The following is a 13,216-nucleotide window of genomic DNA, read 5'->3' as shown; positions in this document are numbered from 1 at the left end:
GAGCCTGATGTGGGGCTCGATCCCAGGACCCTGGGATCATGACCTGAGCTGAAGGCAGAGGCTTTAACCCACTGAGCCACCCAGGCGCCCCAAGAAACAGACTCTTAACTACAGAGAACTGATGGTTGCCAGAGGGGAGGTGAGTGGGGGAATGAGTGAAATAGGTGATGGGGATTAAGGAGTGCACTTGTGATGAGCACCGGGTGATATACAGAATTGTAAAACCACTATATTGTACACTTGAAACTAATACACTGTATGTTAACTAAAGAGTTAAAATAAAAACTAAGAAAGAAAGAAAGAAATCCTGCCATTTGTAACAAAGTGGATGGGCTTGAGGGCATTATGTTAAGTGAAATAAGACAGACAGAGAAAGACACATACTGAACGATCTCACTTACATGTAGAATCTTAAAAAAACAAACAGAAAAAGACTCACAGATACAAAGAATATTGGTGGTTGCCAGGGGCAGGGGATGGAGGGCTGGCTAAAATAGGTAAAGGTGGTCAGAAGGTACAAACTTCCAGTTATAAGATAAATAAATCCTAAGCATGTAACTTATAGTATGGTGGCTATAGTTAACAATACTGTACTATATTGGAAAGTTGCTTAGAGAATAAATCTTAAAAGTTCTCATCACAAGAAAAAAAAATGTGATTATGTATAATAATGGATGTTGACTAAACCTGCTGTAATCATTTTGAAATATATACATAGATCACTACGTTGTATACCTATAATACAATGTTTGAGATATGTCAGTCATATCTCAAAAACTAGTAACAAAATGTTCCTATCATGGGCGCCTGGGTGAGCCTGGGTGGCTCAATGGGTTAAAGCCTCTGCCTTCGGCTTCAGGTCGTGGTCCCAGGGTCCTGGGATTGAGTCCCATATCAGGCTCTCTGCTCGCCAGGGAGCCTGTTTCCTTCTCTCTCTCTCTGCCTGCCTCTCCGCCTACTTGTGATCTCTGTCTGTCAAATAAATAAAAATCTTAAAAAAAAAAATGTTCCTATCAAAAAATAAAACAAACAAAACTGAAAATGTTAGCATCTTCAAACACTTCTTTTACTACCAAATAAAGTCCAGATTCATTGGAAGAAGAAAAAAAGCCATTTTTATTTCTTAAAGATATAAAGTATATTAAGAGTCTTTCTAATTTCCCTGTGTTTGAACCCCCATCCTACCTGCTTTTCTATTCAATTTTTTAAAAGATTTTTATTTATTTATTTGACAGAGAGAGAAAGACACAGCGAGAGAGGGAACACAAACGGGGAGTGGGAGAGGGTGAAGCAGGCTTCCTGCTGAGCAAAGAGCCTGACACGGCTCGATCCCAAGACCTTGAGATCATGACCTGAGCTGAAGGCAAAACACTTAACAACTGAGCCACCCAGTTCATCTCTATTCAATACTTTATGATCCAATAACTTAAACTGACTCTTACTCCTGAGTTCCCACTGGCCTAGAGATGCTTTCAATAAACTCCCAAATTATTATTTCACAAACTTTATCATACACCGTGTCTTATAATCTTAGCACTTCTGCTCATACCATTTTATGCTAAATTCATAATACAGAATTCTAACACAAAACTCCAGATTAATTTTTCAACTGCCTACTTTCTATAACCCCAATGCATCCAGAATATAATTCTAAAATCTGGGTTTGCTTCCTCAGCTTCCTTACCTCCCTGGAGAGTTCATTGAAAATAACTGTTCCTGGGGCGCCTGGGTGGCTCGGCGGGTTAAAGCCTCTGCCTTCAGCTCAGGTCATGATCCCAGGGTCCTGGGATCGAGCCCCGCATCGGGCTCTCTGCTTGGCTGGGAGCCTGCTTCCTCCTCTCTCTCTCTCTCTGCCTGTCTCTCTGCCTACTTGTCAAATAAATAAATCTTTAAAAAAAAAAAAGAAAATAACTGTTCCTGCTGAGCAAATTGCTTTTTTTCTCATTTCTATGCCCAAACTCTAGTTCTTTATATAAATATTTCCAACAGGAGGCTCTCAAAACATATTTTGGAATTAAAATTCTGGTGCTTGAGGAAACTGTATATCCATATATACTCACAGTCTTCAGAGAAGCAGTGACTGGGGAAGAATTATATCTTACAAACATTTTCCAGTTACCTGACTCCTGTTTGATTTGAATGGTTGGCTTGATACCAGGTGGCAAAGGAGACTGCTGAGGTTGCTGCTGATGAGATATTGGCGCAGGCTGGGCCACATGTTGCTGGGTCTGCTGCTGCACTTGATGTAACTGCTGCTTAGGAGACTGTTGATGCTGTTTAGGAAACTGTGCGAGAATCTGAGTTGGGGCGCCCACTAAACTTTTGGGGGAAGGAAGCCTGGTTGATGCCATTTTGATCGCTGATGTAGATACACCTGCAGAAGAGTAGGGGGCAAAGAATGTATTTAATAGCAAAGCATACTTAAAGCTACTTCTTGTAGTAGATGATAAAGACTAGGTAAATCAATAAAGACAATGATCAGGGCGCCTGGGTGGCTCAGTGGGTTAAGCCGCTGCCTTCGGCTCAGGTCATGATCTCAGGGTCCTGGGATCGAGTCCCACATCGGGCTCTCTGCTCAGCGGGGAGCCTGCTTCCCTCTCTCTCTCTCTGCCTGCCTCTCTATCTACTTGTGATCTCTCTCTGTCAAATAAATAAATAAAATCTTTAAAAAAAAAAAAAAGACAATGATCAAGCACCTGTTAAGTGTCAAACATAAATGTGGCGTTTTACATATTTGATACACAGTCCTCAAACTTGGCAAGGAAGGTGTCATTGCTCTCACACTCGAAAAAACTGATGTTCCCTTGGTGAACAGTTAGAGTAAAAGAGAGAAAATAACAGGAAGAATACTCACATGTCTCTCAATAAATTTTCCTTTGAAAAACACAGGTTCTTCGTGTGAATAATTTAAGAACACAGCAAACTAAGTTCTGAATCTTATTTGTGATACATTTTTAAAATACTACTTTTCAGGTTCCAGTAAGTCAATTTAAACAAGGCCAGAGAAAATATTTCACACTGAAACATTCATCTTTTGAACTACTCAGCATGGCAAAGGAGTTTTCCTATCTCTCATTTCTGATGATCTATAAATTAAAGTCATTGCCTGAGAACTCTAACTGGGTCATTAAGTAATCTGTAAAAAATTACAAGCGGGCATACTCAATACATCCATAGCAAAATAATTCTGATGATGTAAGGTATTAAGACATTGCTTCTCAGTGCAATGCTAATATTAGTAGCATGCATCGATAAGAAGTACCAGTAATGTCCACTAAAGATGTACGAATCTGAGAGAAATTCTTCCCTCTCCCTGATACTTCTTCAGTAATTTTCTTAAAATTCTTCAACTACACAACGGGATGATTATCTGTAAATGATTTAATCTTCTTAACAACCTGGAATATAACTCATCAACTTTTTGAGCACTGTTGAAATGAAATGAAACTCATAAATTAATTAGCCCAATTGCCAAATTCTTGAGCTATTTCACACCTTCTCCCATACCTCCCATTATGACAATTACATTGCATTATAGAAAAAATGTTAAATACTATCACATTCCTATATAAAATGTTTCTGGAGAATGATAAAGATGGAAAAGAAACCTTGGAAAGTCATTCTGATTCCTGGGGCCTCAGCTCCTGCATCTGTTAAATTTTCCTTGCCTTACAAGTCTCTAAGGGTTGCTGTGTGGATCAGGTGAAATCACAGACTAAGGACTATTTTAAGAGATTAAGAGTGTAATCAGAATCACCTGGAGGGCTTATCCACATTACCGACACATTCTCCCACCTCACCCAAACCCATCCCTCCCCAAATACTTGTATTTGACAAGTTTGTGTTATATTGCTTAGTTGTGCTGAACAAGATTATCTCTGGAGCCCCATTCAGCACCAACATTTTATGACTCAATGAATATAAAGTTTTATATTAGTGAATGATATTATTTCTAAACTATTTAAAAGCTCTAACCTTTATATTGAATCTATAATGAACTCTTATTTTGAGATAAATTGTGTACATGGGAAACTCCCTCTGTTCTCCAAATAGTTTTTGTATAGTGTAAGTATGTGATGTAAAAGCAGTCAGGATAACTTTAGAATCAGAGAACTATGTCCAAATCGTGCCTTCAACACATAAACACATTAACAGCTGTATGACCTGACTGAAGTACTTAATCTGAGAATGTTCATTCAGTAAAAATTTACTAAGCACATACTTCCTGCTAGTTCCTTGGGACTATATTGTATTCATGAAACAGTCCTTACCTTCAGAAAGGTTACAAGAGAAGATAATCAAATGACTACACAAATCAATTACCATAAACTGTAATGAAGACCATTTTTGTTTTAAATAAGTGAAAGGTCCTCTTCCTTTTGCCCTTTGTTTCCCAAACAATTCAGCACTAAAGCTATCGGCTGGTGCAAAGCAAGATGAACAACTAGGCAACTAAAGAGAAGAGTAGCTTAGCATGAAATGTCAGAGCTCACTGCAGAAACAGGGCTAGCATGGGAATCAGGAGAGAATGAGGAGGGTGTCCATGCTGGGGAAGCTCAGGAGGCAGCACACATGTAGAGCTAGAGCCCAAGCAAGTGAGTGTGAGCCACCTAACAAAGAGACTCAAAGCTTTAGCAGAATGTCCACTGGAAGGGGTGGCTAAGGTAGTATCAGAATCCAAACGAAATGAAAAGGCCTTCTGGGTGGGAGGGCAGCCTGTCATAGGTACTAGAGTTGAGAAGAATGAGACTGGCATCCATGCAAAAGGGTGATGTGGGGAGAGTGTCAGAAACAGGTGGAGTCTACAGGTGCAGGAGTCTACACAGAAACAGGTGCAGGAGTCTACAGGATGTCAGAGCCTGGGTGGAGTGACAGGTACTGCATGGTGGTGGGGGCAACAGCAACAACAGACTGGTTGCATACTGGGAACTGACAAAATAAGTCAATATATGAAAGATAATGGAAGTCAGGTTTTTCACTATCAAAGAAGGGAAAGGAAAAAACCAGAGCTGTTTGATTGAAATTAGATTTATCAGTATGAACCCACAGTTTTCAATATATAGAAATAAACATAGATATAAATATGTGTACATATAAATGCACACACATAATATAGCAGTAGCATATCTAGTACTCAGATTCTAGTTAATTATTACTTTCCACTAATGGAATCAGGGTTCCTTGGAAAAAACGGCTGACCTAGGGCTAGAGGAGGAAAAGTACAAAATGAGCTTGGTAAATATAAGACTTTTTACTCCTCTTTTGTTATATCTTTAACAGAAAACTGTCTAAAACAAAAATAATAACACTGCAATGTGGGGTTTGTAATGTAGAGAATTAAAATGCAGGACAACCATAGCACAGGATGAGAGCGAGAAAACAGAAGTGTACTAAGATTTTAACACAATGTGGGAGGTGACCTATTACTTCAAGACAGACTGTTACAAATTAAAAATGCATAATGTAAGCTCTAGAGCTGAGTTCTCAACTAAGGGCAGCTTGCCTCCTCCTACTTCCACAGGTGGCAATCACTGGAGACTTTTTTCATTGTCATGACGGGCTACGACTACTGGTATTTAGTAGGCAGAGGTCAGAAATGCTATAAAACATCCCATAATACACAGGTTAGCCCCTCATAGTAAGGAATTATCCAGCCCAAAATGTCCATATATCACAGCTGAGACCCAACTCTACTACTATTTAAAAAGTATGTATAAAAAAAGTACACACACACACACACACACACACACACACACACAGAGCTAAGAAACCAATGGAAGAGATAAAATGAAATCTTTAAAAAAAAAAAATCAATAAATCCAAAAGATGAGAAAAGCAGGAAAAGGAAACAAAGAACAGAAAGGATGAATAAAAAACAATTATCAAAACAGCAGAACTTGAACTCAATCATACTGAAAATTACATTAAATATAAATAGACTCAGTAATTCAATTAAAAGGCAGAGGTGGTCATGGATTTAAAAAACTAAGCCTTAGCTATATAATGTTCATAAGAGATACATTTTATTTATTTACTTAATTTTTAAAAAGATTTTACTTTTAAGTAACCTCTATACCCAGGGTAGGGCTCAAACTTATAACTCCAAGATCAAGAGTCGCATGCTCTGACTGAGCCAGCCAGGCACCCCAAGAGATGCATCTTAAACACAAAGGACAGATGGGTTCAAAGTAAAAGGGTGAAAAAAAATATGTCATGCAAACACTACTTATAAGAAAGTTGCATGGCTACAATAATATCAAGAAAGGTAGACATTAAAACAAGAAATATTATCAGAGGAAAAAAGCAATGCTTTATAAAAAGGAGGTAATTTCATCAAGAAACAAGTCAAATACACTTCACTAATAAAAAGGGAGCAATCCTAAATGTACATGCACCTAATAAAAGAGATCAAAATACATGAGATGAAACTGATAGTGCTGTAAAGAGAAATGCACAAGGCCACAGTTAAAGCTGAAGTTATTTACACTTCTCTCTTAGTAACTGATATTACAAGTAGACAAAAAAAAAGATTAAAAAAAGCATATATGAACAATTCTATTAACCAATTTAACCTCATTGACATGTAAAAGACCAAATAAAACGTCAATTCGTCTAAAACCATTTACTAAATAATCTAATGCAGTATATACCTCCAGTTGCCCGGTTAATTTTCTTTCTCTTCTGCCTTTTGTCCTTTCTAACAAAAACCCATTTTCTCTCCTCAAAAGGATCCACCTTCCTGAGTACTGGCATTTATTTATTTATTTTTAAATATTTTATTTATTTGACAGAGAGCGAGAGATCACAAGTAGGCAGAGAGGCAAGCAGAGAGAGGGGGAAACAGGCTCCCTGCTGAGCAGAGAGCCCGATGCAGGGCTTGATCCCAGGACCCTGAGACCATGACCTCAGCCAAAGGCAGAGGCTTAACCCACTGAGCCACCCAGGTGCCCCTGGCACTTATTTTATGGAGGACCCCAAACCAGCCCTAGAGGGCAATTTCTAACTGATCTAAGCCAGTCATGATGACTCCATTACTCTTGCCAGGAACTAATTTAGGTTAGGGTGTATGACACAGTTGTGGCCAACAAGATTTAAGTTCCTTCTCCTGGGAACTTCTGGGAAAGGTATTCTCTTTCCTAAGACAGATTCACAAAAGGGGACTGACTGATTGTCTCTTCTTCCTGTGCCTGCTGTCATATCTGGATGCGATACATGAAATTGCTGCACTCATTCTGCAACCATGATGTGAGCTACCTGACAAAAAAGCTGACATACAAGGAAAACCTAGAAAAAACTTCTTAATGGCTTCAGTGAGCTACTATTTAACTTAACTGGGGGCACCTGGGTGGCAACTACCTTCGGCTCAGGTCATGATCCTGGAGTCCCAGCACTGACTCCTGTATCCGGCTCTCAGCTCCATGGGGAGTCTGCTTCTCCCTCTGATCCTCTCCCCTCTCATGCTCACTCTCTCTCTCTCTCTCAAATAAATAAATAAAATCTTTTAAAAAAAAAATAACTTAATTGGAACTTTTCTGCTTCTGGACTTTTGGTTTTATGAGATAATAAATTTTCTTATTAAAAACCAATTGCTGGGGTGCCTGGGTGGCTTAGTCAGTCAAGCAGCTGCCTTTGGCTCAGGTCATGATCCCAAGCTCCTGGGATCGAGTCCCGCATTGGGCTCCCTGCTCAGTGGGGAGCCTGCTTCTCTCTCTCCCTCTGCCTGCCGCTCTGCCTACTCATGCTCTCTATTTCTCTGTCAAATAAATAAACAAAATCTTTAAAAAAAAAAAAAAATTGCTCAGTCAGATTTATATGAAGTCATTCAATTACTTATCAAATTTTGCAATTCAGGTTATGTATTAGTAACCCAGGGCTCCAAAACAAACAAACATCTGAATGCCAAAAGAATACAGACAACAGTGAACAGCACTGAAGTAAACATGATAGGCCATTATTTGGAGACATTAAATACAGTTCAGGCTACAGAGGTATCTGAATAAACACGAACTGCTTGTGGAGTTTTAACATGAGCCCCAAGGGAAGAATGAAGCCAAAAACACACTAAAAAAAAAAAAAAAAAAGTCATTTAAGTGAAGGGGAAAGAAGGTATATAGCTTTAAAAATACTACCTGTGTTTTAAAGGAAAAAACCTAGTATTAAACAACTGACTGACTGAACAGTATGCCATTCAAAATTTTTTTTAATCCTAGAAATTATACTCCTTCCCCCCAACTTTTGTGAATAGGAGAAACAAAGACTTAATAGTGGAAACGTTACTAGCAAAATATTCTAAGATGATATAGTTCAGGGAACTAAAATATTTAGCAACCTCTCCCAAAAAATTCCATCCCTCAGGGAGCTTGGGTGGCTCAGCTGGTTAAGTGTCTGACTCTGGCTCAGGTCACGATCCCACAGGTCTGGGATCAAACCCCGAGTGGCGTTCCCTGCCCAGTGGGGAGTCTGCTTCTCCCTCTCATTCTCCCTTTGCGCTCTCTCTGTCAAATAAATAAATAAAATCTTATAAAAAAAGAAAAACTCATACAGTAGTTATAAAAAAAACAGTCCAACCCTCTGATTTGGTAATCCTGCTCCTGAAAACTGGTTCTAAGAGAGGGCTCAATTAAATTCACAGAGGTATTTGCTATAGGTAAATCTATATCAAAATCTAGAAATACTCTAAATACCCAACATTGAGAGATTTAATAAACTACAATAGAAATATTAAATAGCACTGAAATAATTAGGGTAATTTAGAAAAGTAGAAGAATGTTTTGAAGAAAGTATGATACCAAAGGGAATATGAGTTTTTTATTCTAAATAAATAATTTATTCACATAGGTATAAAAGCACTAATACATAAAATGGAAAGTTCTATTGTGATACAGTGGTAGGATTACTTATGGGCTTTTGTTCTCTGAAATTATTTAATCCATTAATACTTTAAGGTTTTAAAAAATTTAGGTGCTAAATGAGGGTCATTTTGAATTGACAGGGTTGGGGGATTTCGTAAGGAAAGGATTTCATGAAACAGAAACAGGAACTCCATTCAGGGAGACCCTAAGGAAAATCAATATAGTGAAGAAAACAGGAGTTTTTAGTGGAAACAATTAAAAGCAATGTTACTCAGGTTGAAGTGGGGTCAAGGACATAAAATAAAAGGTCAGTGGAAGACAGATTCAGTATTGGGTAAATAATTCATGAAGTCCACAAAAGAATACAAGTTGAAGAATGACATGAAAGAAAATTTCTCTCACCAAAATATGAGAAAAGACAATGGCAACAGATAAATCCTGACAAACAGGTAGAATAAAAAGTAGAAAGGTCACGGTAATCAACCTGTGTGGCTTATGAGGAACAAGAAGAGTCACACAGATTCAAGATATAACAGAAAAGTCTATGCAATCTACAGGGGAAAAAAGGGGAGGAATCAAATATGAAGCAGTCATCTAATAAACTTCCTTCTATGCACATAAAGCACATTTCAACTTATCACCATCATTTTGTATTACCAGCACCAGACTTAAAACCACCAAATTAAAAATTATCTCTTTCAACACCAAAGTGCACAGTGTATATGTGTATGTTACTTTCCATTAAACAGAAAGAGAAAATATAATTATATACATATGTGCTTACATATTTAAAAAACATAAAAACAAATAAAAAACTAATTAAAGGGAAAAAGAGGTTATTAAAAATGTTCAATCTCATTTGAGCCCTGGGTGGCTCAATCAGTTAAGTGTTGGACTTCAGCTCAGGTCATGATCTCAGGGTCCTGAGCTGTCCCCACTTAGGGGACAGTCTGTTTGTCCCTCTCCCTTTCTCTGCCCCTTTCCCCCACTCGTGTTCTCTCTCTCTCCCAAATAAATCTTTTAAAAAAAAATGTTCAATCCCACATCTCTCCAAAACAATCAGATTTAAATCTGATCAAGCTTCTTGATTTAACTACCAGTTTTATGGAAGGAAATACATGGAACAGGAGCACTTGTTAAACCACACCATGGGGATAAAAATCAATAAAATCTAGACTATAGGAAACTCTTATGAAAAATGACAGATTTCTTCAACAAATAAACTGCAAAGGGGGAAAAAAAAAGGAAGAGAGACTTAAAAAGTTTAAAAAGACAAAACCATATCAATCAATGTGTGGACTTTGGATCCCAATTAAAAAAAATTTTTTTTATGCATGATCAAGAAAACTTGGATAGGAACTGAATATTTTATTATATCAAGAAATTATTGTTAAAAATCCTAGGTGATAGTGACATTGTGAGTTGTGATCTTTTTTTCAGGGATACATACTGAAGTATTTATAGTTGAAATTATATAATATCTGGGATCTGCTTCCAAACATCTCAGGTCAATTGTGTGTGAAGGGAAATAGCAGGTATAGATGAAATAAGACTGACCATATACTGCCCATCTCCGAAGCTGGGCAATGGGCTCATGGGGGGTTCATTCTACTGGTCTCTCTACTTACATGTGATTGGAATTTTCCATAATAAAAAATGTTTTTAAGTCATCCTTCAAAGTTTTATTTTTTTTTAAAGATTTTATTCATTTATTTGAGAAAGAGAGAGAGAGCACAACCAAGAGAGCACAAGCAGGGGAAGCAGCAGAGGAGAGGGAGAAGGAAACTCCCCGCTGAGCAGGGAGCCTGATATGGGGCTTGATCCCAGGACCCTGAGATCACAACTTGAGCCAGAGGCAGCCGTTTAACTGACTGAGCCACCCAGGCGCTCCTAAATCATCCTTTAAACTTTCAGATGACCAATCCCAAATAACCACTCTGATTGGCAAAATTTTAAGAATCCCCATATTTGAAATATTAAGGGGGTTCCTTTCCTTCCCCTTGGCATAAACCAACCATAAGAACACACCCCCTACCTTTAGAACCATCTCTACACTTTTAAACATGGAATCACCTACCAAGTTGCTGCCATTAAGACTCTTCCCCCCTTTACCACCAGCTGCCCTTACAAGAATAACCAGAGACAGATACATCAACCCTGAAACAGCCTGTCTCCAATCCCCCACAAAAGTAGATACTGAATGCCCTTGTCCCTCAGTTAGCCACACAGAAGCTGCTACAGAAGCCCTACAGTCAGAATGACAGCTCTGGTCTATATATTACCACTTTCACTAACGTTTACCTTTTTTAAAAGGAACTGCTTTAATTTTTTTGGCACTAATAATAGCTAAATTAAATATCTCAAAGACTCAAAAGAATCATAGTTTCCCTGAGTATCTGCATTCATGAGTTTATTTTTATAGCTCTCATGTTCTACTGAATTTCAGTCAATTTCCAAGAAATCTCTGAGATACTCTGTTCAATTCCCCCAATAACTACCTTTCAGTGAATTTCCAAGAAATCTCTGAGATACTCTGTTCAATTCCCCAATAACTACCTGAAGCTCAAAAAGATATAGGATACTATAAGAAGCAAAGGAGAAAACAGGGAAGTCCTAAATTCCCAAGAGCTTCAGAGGATACCTAGAAAAAACAGTGTGAGAAACAGAAGAATGGAATATTCATTTTGCCTAATGATACTTCATTAGTAGTGGGGCTCCTGGGTGACTCAGTCTATAAGTGTCTGCCTTTGGCTCAGGTCATGATCCCAGGGTCCTGGGGCAGGGGGGTGGTCTGCTTCTCCATTTGCCCCTCCCTCTGCTAGGGCGTTCTCTCTCTCTAATAAATAAATAAAATCTTTAAAAAAAAAAAAAGATATTTCATTAGTGGCCAAGAGAAACCCCCTTTATCTCAAGTAATAACATCTTCCTTTGGAAGAACAGTAATTCTTCTAATAGTTCAATAAAACTTCAACAAACTGTGTGATGAGTATTAGAAGGAGAAAATAATTATCAGTAAGGACAGAGATGGCCTTCCCTTCTCTCACCTTCGAATTTTAAAATGATGAATTTGGATCATGTTTGTAATCAACATTTCCAACAAACTTTCTGTATAAAAATTATTATAGTTTACTGCTATGCAAATAGAAAAGTTGGATTTTTTTTTTAATTACTTAAAGTAACAAATAAAAGAAAACTTCAAGACTGCTATTTTCCCGTCCTTGATTGGGACATTAAATAGGTATAAGAGCCAGGAAATAATGACAGCTGCTTTCACATCCTAGCACTAGAACTATAAAGTAAAGGAATACTGATGGCGTCGCATCTATATAGCTTCTTCCTTGCCTACGCAGCTTCAGAGAACACACTAAACATTTCTAAAACAATGATGAAAAATACTTCTGTTTTCCCATGCTAGTGCTTGCATTCACTACTAGTTCATAAACTAGGGCACTTTCAAGTCCCACTCTATCTTTAGCTATGTACTGTTCAAGTAAAATTCAATGAAAACTAAAACTAAGTTGTATTCTATATTGCCTCTATGGTCCCTTTGATAGACCACAACCATGAGTGTGATTTCTGTACAGTACATGCTTCTCTCCCCATCCCCATCTTAAGACCAGCACTAAGAAAAAGATTTCTGAAAGTGTGCTATCTTGGGGCGCCTGGGTGGCTCAGCGGGTTAAAGCCTCTGCCTTCGGCTCGGGTCATGATCCCAGGGTGTTGGGATCGAGCCCCGCATCGGGCTCTCTGCTTGGCTGGGAGCCTGCTTCCTCCTCTCTCTCTCTCTGCCTGCCTCTCTGCCTACTTGTGATCTCTATCTGTCAAATAAATAAATCTTTAAAAAAAAAAAAAAAAAAGAAAGTGTGCTATCTGGCTTTCACAGGGAGGAAGACAAGGATATGGAAGAGAGCTAAACTTATTTAGGCTAATATGGAACTAAGATTTCTACATTTCCTTTCCTCTGGAATTACTAAGAAGCAATTGTTGTTCAGTTCAGCCTTAGCTCCTCTTACTATCTCCCATCATCCACCATACAGAAAAACTTAGGAAGACTGAAGAAAAGGTGAATGACATGTCCTTGAACTCATCCTCTTCCTCCTGCTTCTTATCATTGGGTTACTTCTTCTGAAGAGGTTGGATACTTACTGTTTCCCCTAAGAATCTTTTTTTTTTTTTTTTTTTTTTTAATTTGGCAGACAGAGATCACAAGTAGGCAGAAAGGCGGGCAGAGAGAGGGGGAGCGGGAAGCAGGCTCTCTGCTGAGCAGAGAGTCCGATGCAGGGCTCGATCCCAGCACCCTGATATCATGACCTGGGCAGAAGGCAGAGGTTTTAACCCACTGAGCCAGGCACCCCCGCCTGAGA

The 13,216-nt window shown here is 38.4% G+C and overlaps 1 protein-coding gene across 14 annotated transcripts in view; it reads right to left on the bottom strand.

The window, feature by feature from the left end:
* Positions 1-13,216, bottom strand: part of EMSY (EMSY transcriptional repressor, BRCA2 interacting) — a 95,723-nt gene that overhangs the window by 55,035 nt on the left and 27,472 nt on the right. For all 14 annotated transcript variants that reach the window (XM_046015248.1, XM_046015263.1, XM_046015253.1 and 11 more), the window contains one exon: positions 2,120-2,374. In XM_046015248.1, coding sequence (XP_045871204.1) covers positions 2,120-2,374 — 255 coding nt within the window. The remainder of the gene's footprint in view (positions 1-2,119; positions 2,375-13,216) is intronic.

Source organism: Meles meles, chromosome 8 (assembly GCF_922984935.1).
Source record: "Meles meles chromosome 8, mMelMel3.1 paternal haplotype, whole genome shotgun sequence".
Classification (NCBI taxonomy): domain Eukaryota; kingdom Metazoa; phylum Chordata; class Mammalia; order Carnivora; family Mustelidae; genus Meles; species Meles meles.
This window is presented reverse-complemented; position numbering and strand designations above follow the sequence as displayed.